A 15,469-nucleotide genomic window follows, 5' to 3' on the forward strand; every position below is an offset into this window, starting at 1 on the left:
CTTTTTGTGTAAGGAAAATGTGGTTTGCTTTTCTGGGTTTTGACTGTTGGATATGCTGCTTTTGAGTTTTGATCCGTGTAGGATTTTTGGATGTTGGACCTGAAAACTAATCAGTGGGAACAGCTCAATTTAAAAGGGTGCCCCGGTCCACGCTCAGGACATCGGATGGTATGTTCAAGTTGTTTTTTGAAACCATGCACTTAGTTACCGACTTTGTTGTAAGAATGTCAGATTCGTACATCTTAAACAACAAGAGTAATTATTATCACTGAAGGGCTGAAGCTGATTTGATTACTAATATCCTTGTCGTTGGAGTGACAAAAACCCAATTAATTGTGCAAGATACTGCTATTGGGAACACAAAAAGTTTCCTTTGCACTAGTTTCTCTTTAAACATCTGCAAGGTTGGATTACTTGCACATCTCAATTTTTTACCAACTATTCCCATTCTGTGAAATGCAGAAAAGGAAATCAAAAGTTTATTTTGTCTTTCTAAAGAATTAGGGAAATATATTTTTTATTGAATTGAATATATTGACAATACAATGTATATATATATATATATATATACAAGGATTGCAAGATAATTAAGGAAACATAATTAGAACTCTATACAATCAAATCCCTATAATTGTGATTTTTCTCAATAATAATGCTAATAAAAATAATCATGGTTTTGACGGTCTTTTCAGTTGAATAACTTCAGTAATTCATATATTTGTAGCATTTTTTGTCTTTTGTCTTCATCACATGTTTTTATCGCATTTTTTGGTTCATTTGCAGGTATTATACAAGCACAAGATTATTCTTTTTGGTGGCTTTTATGATACACTTAGAGAAGTGAGGTTGTTGATGCTGCTAAGTTATTTTTTATTTGTGTTCAAAAAACTTTTTTCTGCGTCTGATGAAAAGCTTGCTAGGGAAGCAGAGACTAAGCTTCTTATACTGGAACTCTTTGGATGTTTTCTTTGCTAGTGAAAGTTAGCTTGTTGAATTCTAAATTTTGGTTTTAACTTTTAAGGGATGGAAATCTTTTTTCCGTATGCCATATTTTTGTATTTAAGATTGTAGATGCACATCATTTGTGGTCGTGTCTCGTGGGCTTTTTTCCCATTCTTATGGTTTCTAGTGGTATATGGAATTTCGAATGGTTGTGTTGGCCTACAGAAGTTAAAGTTATTTAGTAACAAGCTTGATGTGAATAAGGGTCAAGATGAGATTTTTTGTTGCGGCAAGTGAAATAAGGAAGGTCGTGGTGGAAATTTTGTTAGAGTAAATGATTAAAAATAGGGAGGTAGAGGAAAAATAGAGTGGAATCGGTATAGTTTATTTACTGATAAGTCTTATTTCTGCTCTTTTGTCATTGCAAGAAATTCCATGGTCAATATCCTGGACTCTGGAAATAGAAATGTGGAATCTACACAACAAAATTCTCTGGTTCAATCCGATTTTATTTGTTTCATTAAGTTCTCTTTTATTTTATGGTCATTCTTTGCTTACTGTGACTTTAAATTTTGTCTTGAAAAGGTGTATATGTGAGTCTGGTAGTGTTCAAGTATTAAACTATTTTTTGACGGCTTGTAAATAAAGCGATGAAGCATTATCCCTTAGGAACTAGCATTTAGTAATCAGAGGAAGGTACTTTATGAGTGTTCAAGCATTAGACCATGTTCTGTGAAATACCATTATCTGCCATCTTAAATTTGTCGTGTAATTGATTTTTATGGCATTATGTCATATATCTATCTGCCATCTTAAATTTGTCATGTAGTTGATTTTAAGAGAATGTTTTGAAAATGAATTGATGTTGTAGTTTAATTGCAACTTATAGTTGTGGTTTGAATCAGAATTCAGAAGCTCATTTTTTGTATCATAATTATGTCATGAAATCTATTTCCGCCTCTCTAAGTGTTGTATGTTATTGAACAGTTCAGATTTTGCATTTAGATGCTCTTTACATGATAGAATTAAATGAAGTTCTTCAAAAAATTTACAACTAGAGACCGATGATTGGTATTGATTCACTTAATTGGTTCTGCAGGTACTACAATGATCTATTTGTATTTGACCTTGATCAATTTAAGGTAAATTTATTTAATACAGACATATATACTGTATTTTAATTATGCTAATATACTATTTGCTATTCCAAGTACAGCACTGAAATGCTGGGTTGTATGATGTGAAATGTTGATGTAGAGTTTTTTTTTTATGTGACTAACATCAATCTGATTTTGTGCTGTAGTGGCAAGAAATAAAGCCTAAGCCTGGAGCAATGTGGCCAACTGGGCGTAGCGGTTTTCAATTATTTGTTTACCAAGATGATGTGAGTAAAATATTGATCTCCTTATACAAAGCTAATTATTTTTTAAATTACCCATAGTTATGCTTTTGTTTATTAATATCGTCAAATTTTCCCCTATGTGCTGTATCATCATTGTGATTAAATAGGGTGGCTAATTGAAGAATTTTTGAAGTTTAGAAGCTTTCTTTTTTACATTGCAGATTTTCTTATATGGTGGCTATTCAAAAGAAGTTTCATCGGACAAGAATGCCTCTGAGAAAGGAATTGTTCATTCAGATATGTGGTCCCTTGATCCTAAGACTTGGGAATGGAACAAGGTTGTGGTTTGGAGTTTAATATTTAGTTGATTTTGTACATTCCTCTTCTTAGGCAAGTCTAGGATTTCTTTTAGTTTAGAGTTTTACCCAGTAATTAAAACGACCCTAGTAAGTTTTGAGTAGCAGCTCAAAACTTATATGTTGGAGCTTCAATTTAATTTTGTAATTTTGTATTGTTATTTTTTCCCTTCTCCTCCCTTTCCCCCCACCCTAAACCCCCATAAAAATAATGTATGTTATTATTTTAGAGTCCAAATGATTTTTTAACAATCCTTTCTCCCTTCTTGATAGGTTAAGAAAAGTGGGATGCCTCCTGGTCCTCGTGCAGGGTTTTCCATGTGTGTTCATAAGAGGAGGGCTCTGCTATTTGGTGGTGTTGTGGATATAGAAGTTCAAGGTAGCTTTTTCTTTTCATGAATTTTTGCAATTTGTGACCATTTGCATATATGCTTTTAATTAAATGATTGTAACTCACTGCATGAGATCTCGTCATGAGGCCTTTGAAGTGTTTGCAAATAATTAATGTGATCCGACCGTCAGGTTAAATTCTTTTGGAATAAGTGTATTTTATTTGTTTATGCTGGCTGAAGGTTTGTTTTTTCTAATTGCACTAAAACTGTGCAGGTGATGCAATTATGAGCTTGTTCTTGAATGAGCTTTATGGCTTTCAGTTAGACACCAATCGCTGGTAAATCTATATTGCTTCAGTGATTAATACATTGTTTTAAAAGTTGCCATTTATGTAATCAATTCTTCTATGTGCTCTTGACTCTAGGCCTTTGTAATTTTTGCATTTAGTTTCCCTTTAATCTTTTTGCATATGCTGGTTAGAGTGAAGATGTGCTATTCAACGTTTCTCGGTTAGCTTATTATGTATGCTGTTTGTGTCATAGGTATCCTCTGGAGTTAAGAAAGGATAAATCGACAAAAGATAAGGTATATTTGATACAGTTTACATTTATACTTTCAATTGTAGACTATTTTGTATGCAATAAGATTGTTGCCTAATGAAATGGGTTTTGCAGTTAAGAAAAACTGAACAAAATTGTACTAGTGATGTCAACAAGAAGGTAGAACCACTATTTACTGCAAGAGATGAAACTGAGGATTCAGAGTACGAAGAAAGCTGCAATGATGATATATCCCAGAATATTGCATCAAAGATGACTATTGATGACAGTGAAACACTTACCAAATCTGAAGGAATGTCTAAGGAATCTGGTGCTAAATTGGACATTCAGAATTCTTTGCCTGAGGTTCTCATTTTGGACCAACAATCTTATGACACCGCTTTTACTTTTGCCCACTTATTTATTATTGAATTTCTCCAAACTTTCTAGGCAGTGAAACCCTGTGGGCGTATTAATTCCTGCATGGCTGTTGGAAGAGATACATTATATATATATGGTGGCATGATGGAGATTAAAGATCAAGAAATCACTCTTGACGACTTGTATTCTCTGAACCTTAGCAAACTTGATGAATGGAAGTGCATCATACCGGTTTGTGTTATTTTCTTGACTACTTTTTTTGGCCAACAGATGCATAATTACATTCTGCTACTAATTACAATTGACAATGTCTCATTTGTAGGAAATGTACCAAAACCCTGGAATATTAACAAAGTTTTTTGTTCCTCTAACTAAATATCAAGTTGTTTTATTTCTAGGAGCTCTCTCTCTCTCTAACACACACAATAGATGATGGTTAAGAAAGAAATACTTTTTGAGTTATTGGCTGATTGAATTTTTCTACTATTGCTAAGTTAGTGAACAGTTTTATCTTTCCAGTTTCAAGGATGCAGACACTTCATTACTCCCACTAATAATATTAGTAATAACAATATTAAGAAGGGTGTCTAACAAAATTATGTGCTAATTAATTAGATCTATTAGTTAACACCACATCCACGTTATATCTTTCTAACTTTATTTCCATTGATAATTTGTCGCATTCAAGTTATCTTGAAATGCAATTTAACTGCCTGAAGGTGGATATACTCTTTTTTTGTCAAATAACTTAGGAATATATAAAAACTGAGTAAATCAGTATTTTGATTCATGAAATTGCAAGGGTTGCGCAATTTAGTCATCTTAAATTAAGGAACACTGGTCAATTTAGTCCTTTTTTCAAATTGAGCATCACAGTTTAATTAAGGTCTAATGTTTGTCTTGATGCAGCAAGAGATTATTCAAGATAATATGTAGATCTTTCAGAGATTTTGATGAATATTTCATAGAGATATTTTTTTATGGATGAATTAAATTGACTGAAAATCTTTATTTAAGAGACTATATTGTTATTTCGCAAATTTGAAAGACTAAATTGTTCGACCCTTACAATTTTGACTATCAAATGTTGATTTACTCTTTAAAAATTATAATGAGTTGGGGTGACACCTCTTTTACATTATCCAAAACTTTGTGGTTGGATATAAAATGTGCAGATACAGTTGATATTGCTGTCTCGCAAATCCAGTTTATTTAATCTAGAATGTATTATGCATGCAGCCTTCTATTCAAATATGCATTTTTACTTTATCTGCTATGCTCTGACTTATTTTTTCTTCCACCTAGGCATCAGAATCTGAATGGGTGGAAGTTTCAGAGGATGATGATGATGAAGAAGAAAATGATGATGATGAGGAAGACGACGACGATGAATCTAATAGCGATGGTACAAGTGAGGAGAACGAAGATGATGAGGAGGAGGAGGTGCGCATTCTAATCTTATAATTCCAACAAAATAATAATGAGTGAATTAAAACTTTCTACTCCCGCAAAAATGAAATATAAACAAAAATTGTATGGTAGCTTCTTACCACCCCCACCCCCCACCCCCCCTCTATGTTCTCAAAAGCCTCCAAAATACACATCCGGATTGGCCAATCCGGGGGTGTATGTTGACAAAAAAAACCCTCCGAATTGGCCAATCCGGAGAGCATTGGGGGTGGGGGAAGAAACTCTCAAATTGTATTTGATCTAAATTTTATATCAGATGCATCAATTTTTCAAATACCCTTTTTGTTTATATTTCATTATGGAGGGTGTATGTTACATTTATGTAACAGAGTGAAAACCTAGAGAAAACCCTATTTGCAATGGAAAAGGAAACATTAATCCCAAAATATTGGTAAGCCTAATTGGTTTATTAATGAATCATACCTCCTGTATGTTATGGTTAAACGTTGACTTTAGAAAAGGTGAAGAAAGCATTCGTTTGATGGGCAAAAGTTTACCTTTCAAGACAATAACCTGCAATATGATATTTGTCTTTGCCCAAATTTAAGATCCATGATAGACACTGAGCATTTCTGGGTTGTTTTTCCTAAAACTTGCAATAGCTATTCTACATACTGTCACACATATGTGCGATCAACTCTCCATAACCAGGCCATTTATTTTTCCCTGAAACAAGATAATTTCTGCATTATTAATTTGGCTTTACATTTTGGTCACTAGGTTCAGAATGCATCAGTTCAGGTGGGAGATGCTGTTGCTCTAATCAAGGGAGGAGTAAAGAATATGCGTAGGAAAGAAAGAAGGTCACGGATAGAGCAGATCAGAGCTAGCCTTGGCTTGTCAGATTCACAGAGAACACCATTGGTAGTTTATCAATATTTATTAAAGACACTTTACACTGTTGATTATAAATTGAAGCTAGTGGATTTGTGAAGTTTTTTAAAAATTGTTCCATTTAGCTCTACCACCTTTTGGATTGTGTCTGGTTGTCTTTTTGCTTATAAAAGCATCTCTGAGCTTCAATTAGTATTTTTCTTTGTTCCACTGCTTTCGTCATTGTTTCTTGTTGCATGTAAAGCCAGGAGAATCGTTGAGGGATTTCTATAGACGTACAAATTTGTATTGGCAAATGGCAGCCCATGAACATACTCAGCACACTGGAAAGGTATGTTATCTCTGTTTCTTCTTGCTTTTGCTATCTTCTTATTTAGCTTTTCCAGTAAATCTGTTGTAGTTTTACTAGTTTCCTCATCTCAAATTGGCCAAGTCCTTGTTCAAAAATTACAAAATGTTGATCTGATCTGCATACAAGTAATATTTAAGGGAGGTTATATAATCCTGAAGTTTGATCTTTTTGCAAATTGAAACAATGAACTTGAAAATCTTCTTGTTGACATGGCATAATACCAACTTCCCATTTGGAGAGTATAAATCATAGATTACTTAAGGATTCTTATAGAAAGCAATGGAACAAAAACATCACTAGCTTAATTCTTATAGATAGTATAAATCATAGATTAAAAAAATAATTGAATTTTATTAATAATAGAAATGAAGTATTTTAAACATTAATAGTGTGAGTAAAACCTCAATTTTGTCCCTCAAGTATCCCTCTCATTTATTTAGTCTCTAAAGTATATAAAAATAAATAGTCACTAAAGTTTTATTAGTGACTATTGTCTTGTCAATGACCCAATATATAATATCAACGACTAGCGGGATGGGTTTTTGTACTTAAGGACTGCTTACTGCACACACACACACTTTAGAGAATAAGTAGGAAATAGTGTTACTTGAGGGACTAACTTGAAGGTTTAGTCTTATTATTTGAGTAATTTAAATAGTTTTAACATTAAATTAAAATTAAGTAAAATAATAAAAATATTAAAATAATGTTTCAATATTTTGTTATTTAAATTATATTTTTTATTCAAATCATATATTTTATGTATTTATATTTTAAAACTTTGTTTATTGATGGTATGATTAACATACAAATGGAAGCTTAGAATTGCATGATGTCATGATCAGATCATAGAGGCTAGTAATTGGCTGTATGCTTATATTGGTGACATTGTTGTAATAAAAAAAGGATCACCAAATACACCTTTAGGAAAATTAGAAGTGATCAGAGTTGTACAATCTGTAATTGTACATACTTGTAAGGAACTCAAATGTCGTAACAGTTAATGATACAACATGATGTTGATGTGCCATTTTTCATTGACAACAAAGAAAATCCAAAATGAACTTCAATTTCGAGAATTGAGAAAGGTAAATTTCACTTAGTAGTTTCATTAGCAGTTTGTGTTTGTTGATTTCAACTAAACAGAACGACTGCTTAGTGGTAAATTCGTTGTTGTTGTTGACTAAATACAAAGGTTAAAGATGGTTGTATGTACATCTCCCCTATTTGATTTGTAAACTGAATATTTTCTTTTATTATTTTGTTTGTGTATGCATTTGTTTATATATGCACTTCCTCATTGTTACCTTCTCAAACAAGCACGGTCAATCTGAAATAAAATCGTTACTCCTCTAGCTCTATTTTAAGTTCCTCTCCTTGTCCCTATCTCTTATCGTTTACTTTTTTATGTGAAGACACTTGTTCGTATACAAATACACACTAATGAGTGCCTTATGTTTGTGGTGAAATTCTTCTGGGTGATAGGAACTCCGCAAGGATGGTTTTGATCTTGCGGAAGCTCGATACAGGGAGCTAAAACCTATTCTTGACGAGGTAATGTTTTGTGCTCACATCATTACCTCAAATTGGCGCCTAAAACCCATTTACATCACTTTTTAAATTACTGTTTTTGTTTTAAATTATAACTCTTTTCTTTGGTCACTGCAGCTGGCTTTATTAGAAGCTGAGCAGAAAGCTGAAGAGGCTGAGGGGCCTGAAACTAGTGCAAATAAAAGAGGCAAGAAGAAAACTAGAAATTGATAATTTTATTTACTTCGAGGCTAGGGTGCCAAAGAGAATGATGTAATTTGCAATTTTGGTTTAGTTTGATGTCATTTTATGCAGAGATGGTGTTAAGAACTTTATGCACACATTCAGTATTCATTGATCATGTTACAAGTGATCAGTGCAAATATCTTTGTGCACTTAAAATTAGTTACACCGCCAATTTCCTTGCCAAAATTAAGTATAGAATCCATATCAAAATGAAGAGCTAAACGAGATTGTACGGTGCTGATTTTGTCTATGACATGCTCTACCTATTTAGTGTATATTTATAGCACAGTGCGCTTGCCTATGCTTGAAGTTGAAGTTGAGTATTGGCTGTTGTGTACTGTATTTCCTTATCTATCATGAAATGGTTATTGGAATTATGCCTCGTTAAGACTTATTCTGATTATAAAATGTTGATAGATTTCTTTAACGGAACTTGAAAAGAAAAAAAGTAAAGACGAGAATGTCGAGATTGTTTGCACTGACGATGTTACTGATTTAATCTGAACCGTCCGATCTACAATTAACGGCGGTGATGTAAAACACCGTGTAACTACAATCTTTTTTTACAACAGTGATCTTGGTCCATGTATGGCTAGTGTGTAAGCGAATTTATTGCTAGTGATCATAATTTCATAATAGTTATTTAGTATGGGGCTAAAGTAAAGCAAGAAATACTTCATTTCATAAAATGCATGTTGAAAAACTATTTTTATTGAAATCTAAAACATAACGTGCATAAATGTTATAGTTTACAACGCACTACCTATCCACTTGCATTATTTATGTGAACAATTAAGAAAGGTAATGTGAAGGGGGGGAAGGGAACCTGAAGCACACAAAAAGAAGAGCCTACCAAAGCATTGCTTTCTATTACATAATAGTACTATTTCCTAGTAATAATCTTTCTCAAATGCTGCCAAATTTTAAAGCTCACTGAATAGTAACTATTTAGCATACGGTATCTCAAAAGAAGAGCCCATCTCAGTCTCTACACTCTCCAAAGGTCAAGGGACCATACTCAAATATTATATAAATAAATATACTTATACCTATGTGTAAAAGATAGAGAATAACATCAATTCGTTTGCGCATGCAAGAATTATAATTTTATATTCACACCTTTGACCTTCAAAGTTAAAAAAAAAGGTGCCTTACATTTAGGAATATATTATAAAAATTGTAATCCAAAACGGATATTTTGGTTTGGGCTGCTGCAGGCCGGCGTGGGTGGCTAAGTTCTGTTGTGCCTCCATTAGTGGCCAGAAGTCATCAGGGTCTCAAGTTGGAACAAAATTAAAGGGAAAATTTAGGTTACACATTTCTTCTTGTAAAAAATTAAAAAGCTTACATATTCTTCAAAATTCTATCTGTCAAAGTGCAATTGGAATATTACAAGTAACGAGAAAGGAGGACAACTTTTGAACAAAAATTACATAATCAATTACAAAGAAAATAAATAAATAAATGAAAATCTTAGAATGGGTGTTCGTCCCCGATATTTGGTTTAAGTATTTTATTTTTTTTCTAAAATTTTAGTTTTTTTAGAAAATTAAGATATAATTATTAATTTTTTTGTCTTTTAAATACTCAAAAGTATGTAGAAAATAAATTGAATTTTTAGTTAATAAATAAATGATACAAAAAGATTAAACACGCCTAAATTTATTATTTTTTAATATGTGTGTTCAAAATTCGGGTATTAATACCCATTAGGTAAAATTAATACAAAATTTAAATTTTATTAAAAAAAAAAAAAACTCAAGTCCTACACTAATAAAAGATAAAATTCAATAAAAATTTATAAAAAGTCTTATATAGAGAGAGAATTCAATAAAACTTTTAAAGAGATGTATGGTTCACTTTACGATTAAAGTGTTAACCAAATATTTATATTTTAATTAATACTTGCACTAGTAACTTTAATACTTCTTTAAAAAAAAGTGAGGTCTAAGTTGCGATTGAAAAATTATAAATAATTTATGTATTTTAATTATGTGCAGATATCACTCAATTATTATTCATAAAAAATATCACAATATAATTATATTATTTTTCAAAAAAGTGATAAAAATATAATTATATTTATTAAAAATTATATTTCACATAATTTTGTGATTTCTCTTAAATATTGTTTATTATCATTGAATAATGTATTTGATCGAGAATTATTCTCTCTCTGTTTTGACAGAATTGGAGATTATTCTCGTATGAAGAAACACATATCATGGATTTGGTTAGGCCACTTAGTGATGGAAGCATAGCTTCACCAACAAACAAAAAAAAGTGATGAAAGTATCTGCGAAACTACAATTGGATTATTCTCAATTGGCCCATAATTCTGCATGGGGATAAATCCTCCAACAATCTTGAGATTTCACCGGGAGAATTCGGTAATATAAATTTTTTATTATCGGATACTCAAATATGGTAATATAAATTTCCAATTTAACCGTATAAAATAAGATTAATGATATTATTAAATATTTCAATACGATAGTATTTTTTTTAAGATAATAATTAAGATAATTATAATTATATATATATCAGTTAATTATTCGTAAATTATTTTACCTCAACTTGTTAAATTCTCGTTCAAACTCGTTTGTTTAATACAACAAACAAACCAAAGTTTATCACTAAATTTGATTAATTAAATGACTAAGGAAAAGCTTTATAGGTTAAACTTTTCTTTTGGAATTATAGGTTAATGTTAACGACCCGTGAATTGCTATACTATGTATATAAATTTTTAATAGGTAAATACATGTTTCAATCTTTTAAATCTTTTAAGTTACACAAAAATATTATATTAATATTTTATTTTAACAAGTTAGTCTTTTATATTTTTTTTAATATAAAATTTGTCATTTATGTTTGTAAATATTTATATTAATGATCTTAATTTCAAATTAATAAAATTGAAATTTAAAATTATTTCAATTTTTTCAATAAACTTATGTAATTCTTAAAGGATTTTTTTTATTGCAATAATCACAAGAACATAAACATTTGATCAAATTTTAAAAAAATAATTAAATAAGAGAGAAATTGAGTGAAATATATTTTAAGGTTCTTAAAATTAAATAGAAAATTGTCTCTATCTATGTCATGATATATTTTATGGTTTATGGAATTAAACGCAAAATTATGTCAATCTATGTCATACAAATTTATTATATTGTTCTTTATATGATTGATAACAAAATATTCTAAGTATTATTTTAAAAAATCTTTAACTTAAAATGATTGAAATGAAGTTATAATTAAAAATAATTCAATATTATAACTTTCATAAATATAAAAAACTAATTTAATACTATAAAAAAATCAATTTGATATTTTTGTGTAATTTAAAAAGTACATAATATGTTTTTTTTTTTTTTAATACTAATGTACTATTAGAGTGGACAATATTGTGAGACTATTCTTTGGATAAATGGATGATGAAGATTTTATTCTATTATTTGTATTATAAAATATGATGGCTAGCAAGACACTGTTTTCAATATATCCTCTCTAATCGGTTGAAATACAAACATGTCACATTAAATCACGTAGTCTTAACCTAAATTTAATAGGTTTCATTTAAATTTTAAATAATTAATGAGTATGTGTAAGTTTGAATATTTCATCATAAAAATATGCAAAAATTTATTTATACTCAAGGGTGCGTTAGATATTTTGATCTAATAAAAATAAGGGACCAATTATGACAATTTTATTTTACCATATTTGATTTATGATTAAATCATGAAATTAGATAAAATATAAATTTGTGTGTTTTACTGAATAACTTTTATCACAAGTACATGTTCTCAGAAATATTTTTTTTTATTTTGTACTAAAAAAATTATTATTCATTTATATATGCTCTCTTTCTCATTCTCATCTCTCTAGATTGTTTCATGCCCTCCATCTCTATAGTCTTTGATGTCTCACTCCCCTCTCCCTCTATTTTTTTTCCATCTAATCTTTAAGTTAATATTAAAGTTCTTTTTTTAAAAAAAAAAATATTAAAGTTTTTATTTCTGTAGTTGATAAGTTATGAAGTTTTTATGATAGATTAAAAGAAATATAATAGTCTAGATTTTTCAGATCTACGTGTGTATACTTCTATGGATAGATTATCACATTATATTAAATGTTTTTTCTACTAAATGGAAAATACTACTTACACTCATAACATTGCTATAAGGTCATATATTAAATTCAAAACATAATCTAACGTCCAACAATATTAATATTTTATCAGGTGAATTAAATTTTACGTATATATAATATTATACATAATATTAAATACTAAATTGATGTGCGTAAATCAAACTATAAAAAAATTATAACAACAGACATAAATGCAACAACAACAAAAATTACAAATTACTAAACAATTCAAGTCTAATTTTTAGGGTTTATTTGATAAATATGATAAAAAAAGATAGGATAACATATATTTATCATATTTTATATGAATTAAATGTTTATTGAATCAATAGGATATGATAAGATATTACGGAATTATATTATATCTTAGGCTAAATTACATATGTGGTCTCTTAATTTAATTTCATGTAACATTTTAGTACTTTATCTTTTTTTTTCAAGTTGGTTCTTTATTTTAATTTTAAGTGACAATTTGATATTTTATGTTTTAAAATTTCAACAATGTTATCGTTTTTTATACAAAAATTCAAAAAAATTATCAAAATTTTCAACAAAAATCCATAAAATTAATAATCATCTTCAATATAATGGAAATTTTATCAAATCCATAACTCAAATATTCAAATACACTCATATTTTTCATCTCCAACAACATCAAATAAAGAATGAAAATATGAGTTTATTTCAAGATTTAAGTTATGAATTTGATTAAATTTGTATTTTATTGAAGATGATAATAAATTTTATGGGTTTTGTTTGAAAAATTTGATGATTTTTTTGTAAAAAAAAATGACAATATTGTTGACATTTTAAAACATAAAATATCAAATTGCACTTAAAAATAAAATAAAGGACCAACTTGGAAAAAAAAAATATAAAGGACTAAAACGTTACCTGAAATTAAGTTAAGAGACCGCGGATGTAATTTAGCCTATATCTTATTTCTATAGTTATAATTATTATCCTGAATATGAACTAGTTTATAAACCAACAAGATGAGCTAGTTTATAAACCAACAAGATATGATAAAAAAAAAATCACAATTTATTCAATTTTTCTTATAAAATATAATATAAAATATATAAAATTAAAATATAATAAAATATAAATAAATAAAACAATAAAATTTGATATTGAATTTTAAACTAAAATATCAATAATCAATTGTAAAAAATATGTATGGTTTATATAAAATAAATGTTATTTTATAAAGGCAGTTTTCTCATTTACATATAATATATATGATATCTTTATTAAGCTTATCCAACAAATAAAATAGAATTATTTAATTATTCATATTTTTTTTAAATTACAATTATTTATTTAGTAGTGTCAACTGATTTTTTTTAAATATACAATTTCATTCAAAAGTTATTTAATGTTTTTAGTTTTTTTTTTGTTGTTAATTTATAATTTTTAAAAGTATTGTGTAATTTATTTGAAAAAAATAGTATAAACTTGTTTCGCATATATTTTTACCAAATAATTTTATCATTTGATATATATATATATATATATATAATACCATAACGAGATGTGTTTCAAATTAATGATTTGATAAAATAATATTAGACTATTTGTTATTGGTTGTGCATTAAATACATGATAAGATAATATTTATCATGTCACTGTCATATTATATATTTATATTACTACTTTATATTTGATTGTATTTCTATTTTATTACTTTATATTTTATTGTATTTTTATTTTATTACTTTATATTATTGTATTTCTATTTTATGAGACACATTAAACAAATCTTAAATACTTTATATCCATGACATGATTTTGTAGTAAACATTCATTTCACACTAAAGGGGAGTATAAAGAGAATTATAACAATTATTGGACCATAAAATGTGTTTCTTTTTCTTATGAGCCACAAAAAACATCAAAAAATTATTTTAACCACAAAAAACATTAAAAACTTATTTTAACCACAAAAAACATCGAAAACTTATTTGAATAGGGATTGGAAGTAGTTTTTTTAACCATGTGGTACATGACTAATGACTAAGAATTGTTCCAAGTATGATTCGAATTATCTAGAATAATTCGTCTTTGATTTAAAGTTTATTAATTATTAATATTTAAAGATTAATTTTTTTAAGTAAATTTTTTTAAGTAAATTTTTTCCAAATTAGTTATTATAAATTTATAATTGATGTATTTAATAATATAATGTTGTTAAATGCATTAACATTTTGTAACTCAGCCTATGATAATAAATTAATACATTCGTCTGAAGCTTGTGAATTTACAAAGATTTAGAAGATAAAATATTGACCTATTGATGTTTGAGATAAGCATTGTTTAAAAAAAGATTTTTCAGATAAGCATAATCATTTTTTATTATTAAAATATTTAAAAATATTGTTTAACAAATTTAAAATAAGTTATAAGATATTTAAAATTGTTGAATGATTTTGACTGATATATATTATTATCATGATAATAAAAAAGAAACACAAGGTTCCCACACACTCGGACTGCAAAAAAAAAATATATAGTATTTGATCTCTTATAGATTTTAATTTTGGATTTTTCGACCTAACTATTATCCTTGCCTGTTATTAATAATGCAAAACGAAATCGTCGAGGAATCGAGCATAAATGTGTTTTTTTTATAGAATAATCGTGTCAAAACAAAATATCTGATCTCGCTTTGTTTTTATTTTTCAGGTTCCAACTTAGTTTGATATTTATCAACCTTATTGCAATTATATATAAGAGTGTATAAAATATATTTTTATTTTTAAATTCAATTTTTTTAAAACAATAATAACTTTTTTTTAATAAATTTTTTACATCTTTTTTTAAAAATAAATTAATAAAAAATCGAATTTTTTTATTCGAAACTATTTATCTCATGAAAAAAATTATCAAAATATAAATAATTTTATTATAATTAATTCACATAAACGTAAAATTTCGTATTAACAATATCAACATTTATTAATTAAATTAAGATTTACGAATC

At 28.1% G+C, this 15,469-nt stretch overlaps 1 protein-coding gene across 1 annotated transcript in view; it reads left to right on the top strand.

Annotated features, from left to right (window-relative positions):
• Positions 1–8,645, top strand: part of LOC101495018 (uncharacterized) — a 10,158-nt gene extending 1,513 nt beyond the window's left edge. The window contains 15 exon segments of the mRNA XM_073368876.1: positions 62–168; positions 784–845; positions 2,042–2,084; positions 2,246–2,326; positions 2,506–2,622; positions 2,914–3,019; positions 3,247–3,310; positions 3,516–3,558; positions 3,648–3,878; positions 3,963–4,124; positions 5,199–5,336; positions 6,084–6,227; positions 6,442–6,528; positions 8,035–8,103; positions 8,218–8,645. Coding sequence (XP_073224977.1) covers positions 62–168; positions 784–845; positions 2,042–2,084; positions 2,246–2,326; positions 2,506–2,622; positions 2,914–3,019; positions 3,247–3,310; positions 3,516–3,558; positions 3,648–3,878; positions 3,963–4,124; positions 5,199–5,336; positions 6,084–6,227; positions 6,442–6,528; positions 8,035–8,103; positions 8,218–8,310 — 1,547 coding nt within the window. The 3' untranslated portion in view covers positions 8,311–8,645.
• Positions 8,646–15,469: the final 6,824 nt, after the last annotated feature.

The sequence above is a fragment of the Cicer arietinum genome, chromosome 5 (genome assembly GCF_000331145.2).
Source record: "Cicer arietinum cultivar CDC Frontier isolate Library 1 chromosome 5, Cicar.CDCFrontier_v2.0, whole genome shotgun sequence".
Taxonomy (NCBI): domain Eukaryota; kingdom Viridiplantae; phylum Streptophyta; class Magnoliopsida; order Fabales; family Fabaceae; genus Cicer; species Cicer arietinum.